This window comes from Lactuca sativa, chromosome 4 (assembly GCF_002870075.4).
Source record: "Lactuca sativa cultivar Salinas chromosome 4, Lsat_Salinas_v11, whole genome shotgun sequence".
NCBI classification, from domain to species: domain Eukaryota; kingdom Viridiplantae; phylum Streptophyta; class Magnoliopsida; order Asterales; family Asteraceae; genus Lactuca; species Lactuca sativa.
Window position 1 is genome coordinate 405,866,893 of NC_056626.2, and position 5,394 is coordinate 405,872,286.

The 5,394-nt window shown below is 33.9% G+C and overlaps 1 protein-coding gene across 2 annotated transcripts; it reads left to right on the forward strand.

Annotated features, from left to right (window-relative positions):
* The first annotated feature begins 2,072 nt into the window (after positions 1-2,072).
* On the forward strand, positions 2,073-5,394 carry LOC111883049 (uncharacterized). Of its 2 annotated transcripts, XM_023879411.3 has the most exons (10): positions 2,073-2,595; positions 2,794-3,072; positions 3,165-3,220; positions 3,310-3,392; positions 3,571-3,649; positions 4,171-4,281; positions 4,363-4,472; positions 4,619-4,702; positions 4,827-4,864; positions 5,009-5,394. In XM_023879411.3, exons 1-10 carry the CDS (start codon positions 2,160-2,162, stop codon positions 5,077-5,079), a joined length of 1,347 nt encoding a protein of 448 aa, XP_023735179.1. In that variant the 5' UTR covers positions 2,073-2,159; the 3' UTR covers positions 5,080-5,394. The 2 variants fall into 2 exon arrangements, with proteins under 2 accessions (XP_023735179.1, XP_023735178.1); XM_023879410.3 differs by having other exon boundaries at positions 2,073-3,072.

Consider the following 5,394-nt stretch of genomic DNA (forward strand, 5'->3'; position numbering starts at 1 on the left):
AATAACACATAATATAAAATGTCAAATACATAATGTTAAAGGACAACACATAATGTTAAAACATTAAACATAATACATATTGTCAAAGCATAAAACATAATGTCAAAGCATAACACATATTGCTAAATCATTATTTCATAAGTAACTTAAGGAACCCCATCTTGGTTTCGTCAGTCGTTGGAAACATAAAAGCTTCACGGTTTTGCTTTTTGGTGAACACAAACAATGCTTGTGAAAATTTATTGGACCCTTCACGAAAATCGGGAAACTTGGTAACAATGGCCATGCAATCTGCTATTGTTGGCGAAGGATTATTTTGTGGATAAGTTTGTGTGCTCTTTGTTGATATGGCATCGATAAAACATCTATTTTTTCTTCAAAAACTGAACTTTTACTCTTGGTTGAACGGTTGTTGGAAACAAGCTTAGACCTTTTCTTCTTACTCGAACTACTTTCATGGAAACTAGGAAAAAGAGGCTCAACATCATCTTCTAAATTGATATCATCACTATCTCCTTTGCCCTCCACATTTTCTCCGTTTGGATTGCTATTGTTTTGAAACTGTAATGGAGTCATAGTCTGATCTCCAACGACAACGGAATCCCGAAACAAAAGAGCATATTTTCATCAAATATGCTCAAATCTGCGTTCCTAAATTTTGCATAATCTTTATTCTCCTGCAAGACAAAAAGATAATGTAAATCAAATATGCCCAATCTATATGCAATATATATGCAATCATAACTTAAAATAATTACAAAGAATAGTAAATCATACCTTTATTTTCTCCTCCCACCATTCGGCGATGCATCTATTAGGTTTCTCGTCCCACCGAGTCCGGTTTCAAGCCTCATTAATCGGTCATAAAGCTTCAACTCTTTTTTTTTTTTTTTTTCATATTCTCCCATTTGTTTGTTAGTTGTTTTTTTTTTCAAGAATATAACCTGTTTTGTCCTTCATGTGTTTTTGTATATTCTCCCACCCAACTTTAGTTAAGCGAGTACCGGTTTTATTGCTTTTTCTTACTTCAATTACACATGAATCAACAAACACCATGAAGCTACGATTATCCCATCCAAATTTTGGTTTTTTCATTTTTAAAGATGTTTCACATTCAACAACAGTGGTGAGGTTTTCGTCTATTATTTGTGAATTTCATATCAACATTTAAACAACAAACCAATTTCATTAACCTTCCTAAATGATTTTATCAATTTAAACAATTGCTAATCAATCTTTCATACGATTCATGAACTATAGTTTAATTAAAACATAAAAATTAGAACAACAATAGAAGAAAACAACACAAACCAGAATAAAGAAATTGGAATAATTTTCACAAATGGTAACCTGTTAACAACACAAGTCGGTCCTTGGGAACAAAAAATTTCATCACTTTAATCAATATCATCCATATTTCATGAATTTCACTAATTATTATTCAATAAATCATCAATTTCACAATTGGATCAACTGTTAACAGGGCCCCATCCATGCAAGGAACAAATTGAAGGAACAAATCACATATAATGCTAGGAAAATCGAAATCAAAGGAACAAATCCAAACACAATGCAAGGAAAAACGAAGGTTCACAGTTTCTTTGCTAATGAAAATCGAAAATCAAGACAAACAAAACCAAAATCAGAGTTTGCACTTACCTGGTCAGAGAGGGAGAAAGGAGACGCCGACAGAGAAGATCCTCGGCTTGGAGGAGGATCATCGACGACTGGAGATCGATGATGAACGACAGCGAGAAGAACGAGGATGAGCGGACAAAACAAGAACGAGAAGAGAAAAACGTATTGATTAGGGTAGTGATAGTTGGGGGTATATGAGTAATTTAAGTGTCAAGAACTTCAAAAGTTCCAAAAAGTCACGGATACGTGACTTTTCCAAATGCTCATTTTCCTTTTTTCTAAAAAGTTGGATTTAAAAGATTTTTTTTTCCTTTCACCAACATCTTTTACCTATTTTTAACTTTTTGAAACTTTTAACTTAAAAAAAAAAAAAAAACTAAAAGTTGGTTGAAAAGATAAAAGAATCACCCATTTTTTTTTTTTTAGAAATTTCCCCTGGCTTCTTCAAGCTAAACACCCCCTAAACCTAAAACCCTCTTTTTCAACCTCTGCATACCCACTGGAAATCAGTTACACAGAAAATGGCGAAATTGTGTTGCATAAGCCGCGCATCATCTCTTATCTTCTTCCTCCCTCGACCCAACTTCACTTTTCGTTCAGCACTATTCTGCAAGCCTTTCATATCACAATCCTTACATTCATATTCCACCACCAAAACTCCATTCCCACTCCAATACGAAATGATAATCACCCGCCCACCTCAAACTACACCCCTCCACCACCCTCGCCGCCGCCGAGCACCAGCGCTCCCGAATTCCAAACCTCCAGATACCGACGTGGGTTTTGATGACTGGGTTGATATGAAATTAACTTCAGAATCAGCACCCTCGTTAACCACATCAAATCAAGATCAAAAGCAACCCGTCTTGTTGAATGATGAGATGGACAAATCTAAAAGGAAGTATTACAACAAGAGACAAAAGAGAATGTATGGTTCGGATTCAGAAGATGATGATGGTAAGCATGAGAATAAGTACATTGAGTTAAATCAAGAAGTTGTTAAGTTACGCACATTGCATAAAAGAGAAGAGGAATTGTATTTCTACGATGCTTTCGCATATCCATGGGAAAAAGATAAGCATTATAAGATGGTGTATCAGTTGGAGAAGAAATTTTTCCCTGATCAATGTTTTGACAAGGCGTTTCTTGAACCAGGTCAATCGAATGAGGAGAAGAAGAAGAAGAGGGTTGCAGTTAAGGGTGTTGGGGAGAAGAAAGATGATAAGGGATTGGTATTCTTTGAGGAGGAGAAAGTGAACAAAGATGTGAAAATGGATATCACAGAGAAGAAAGTTGAGGAGTTCTTCAAGTGTTTGAAGAAAGTCCCCAATGAAGTTGATAACACACTACCCTTCATCTCAGGTCGAAGTTCAGGGCTTCCTCCTAAATGGGATGGTCCAACTGGAGCTGTTCTTTTGGTTAACAAACCTAAAGGTTAACATCAATGTGCTCAGTTGTTGAATTTAAAATGTTCATTAGATTACTACTTTTCATTATAGTTTCTGAAAGATAATCTCACTTTACAGGATGGACTTCATTTACAGTTTGTGGGAAGTTGAGGCGACTTGTCAATGTAAAAAAGGTATCTTTTCTATCGTTTTAGCATTTATAGTGCATGATGCAACTATTATATTTGATTTGATTTTACTTTATAAAAGTTGCTTGTTATAGGTTGGGCATGCGGGGACCCTTGATCCTATGGCAACTGGTTTGCTTATTGTATGTATTGGCAAAGCAACAAAGTTGGTTGATAGGTAACTGTTTTGTTGCTCTTAATAGCTTAGAGGGTGCTTGTATATACGATTAAATTGATTATTCCAACTTGAGTTTTTAGGTAAAAGTGAATTTCTGATTATTTTAGGGTCAAAACACCCCTTTAGTGTTTGTGTTTCAAATCAAACTTTCCACTAAGTAATTAAGTTTCTATGGCAGATTTCAGGGTATGGTTAAAGGTTATAGTGGAGTTCTTCGTTTAGGAGAAGCTACCTCAACCCTTGATGCTGACTCACCGGTGTGTGTATTCTTTAAAAATTGAAGTTGTTGATTCTTGTTTTAGGGGTGCTGTTTCTTTTTTACTTAATCCAGAAAGAATGACTTAATTGGGTTAAGCCAAAAAACCTGGCTTCATGTATTTTGACACTAACTCTTTACCTATTTGCCTTGTTATTTTTCCTCTCAACTTCTCCCACATTAAAATTGATGAATGCTGTGAAATTAGTTTTTTGGAGTGTAAGGGTAAAATGGTCATTTCGTCTCATTCAGATGGTTTATTCAGTCTAGAAAAGAGACAGACCTTATGCCTACAACATTTTATCTAGACAGACATTAATGCCTATTCGGCCACTCTATCTATACAAGAAGTAATGGAAAGAAAAAAACAGACCCTAATTTGATTATACATACACACAAATTCTAGATCTAAAAGACTGAAATGTCCTTTGCAAAATTTGTTCTTTTTTGAGGGCAATGCATGGAAACAAAGTTTAAGGGCATGTTTGTCCTTTATTTTACCATTATTTTTGTATTCTTTAGGTGATACAACGTGAGCCATGGGAGCACATAAAGGATGATGATATAAAGAAAAGTGCAGCATCATTTTGTGGGGAAATATGGCAAGTCCCTCCAATGTTTTCAGCCATCAAAGTAAGTTATGCTGATGTATGTGGCAAAATGGTAATTATATTAGTATATATAAGTTATAATTTGATTTCATGTGTTAAATAGGTTGGAGGTGAGAGGTTATATGAGAAAGCAAGAAGAGGAGAAAGCATTGAACTTTCACCAAGAAGAATATCAATTTTCCAGTTTGATGTTGAACGAAGTCTAGAAGATAGGTTAGTTAAACGGGTCAAATTATTGAGCGTTGGGTTGACTAATAAATATATATATATATATATATATATATATATATATATATATATATATATATATATATATATATATATATATATATATATAACCACAAGATTTTGTTTTGCAGACAAAATGTGATTTTTAGGGTGACATGTTCAAAAGGGACATATATTCGATCCCTATGTGCAGATTTTGCAAAGGCTCTCAACAGGTAGAATAAAAAAAATTAATAATCATAATTCATAACCTTAGAATGTGCATTGCTACATTAAATAAATGGTTACAATTAGATTAAGTTGATGTGTAATGATTTTATTTTTCTTTTGTTGTTGCAGTTGTGCTCATATGACTGCTCTACGAAGAGATTCCATTGGTAAGACATATTAAATTCTACTTATTTGACTTAAAATATAACCCAAAATTAACATTTTATAAGTAAATGGATTGAAATTGCCATGTTTCTTTTGGAAAGTTAACTTGAAGATGATGATGTTATTATCAACGTTATTTTTTTCAGGGGAATATTCGGTAGATGATGCCTGGGATTTTGAGGAGTTAGAGAAAGAAATTCCCAAAAATTATATGTAGATTTTGTATGATTATTCTTGGTAGTTAAGTTTCTTGTAATCTATGTCATGTGTTTGGTTGTCAGAAAAATGGAATGGAATTCAACTCTATTCCTTTGATATTTAACAAGAGAATGAATGGAATTCAGTTTCTTCTGAACCTCGGGAATGGACAAATCCTTGAAGGATATCTGAAAGAAGTCGAAGAAATTGAACTCCATATATTTGGCAACATATATGCTATAGGATGGAATCTTGAATTCCAATATCAGTTCATGTGGTTTCTGTTGTAATTTATGAACCAAACACACCCTATCAGACTAGTTTTGTTTTGGTT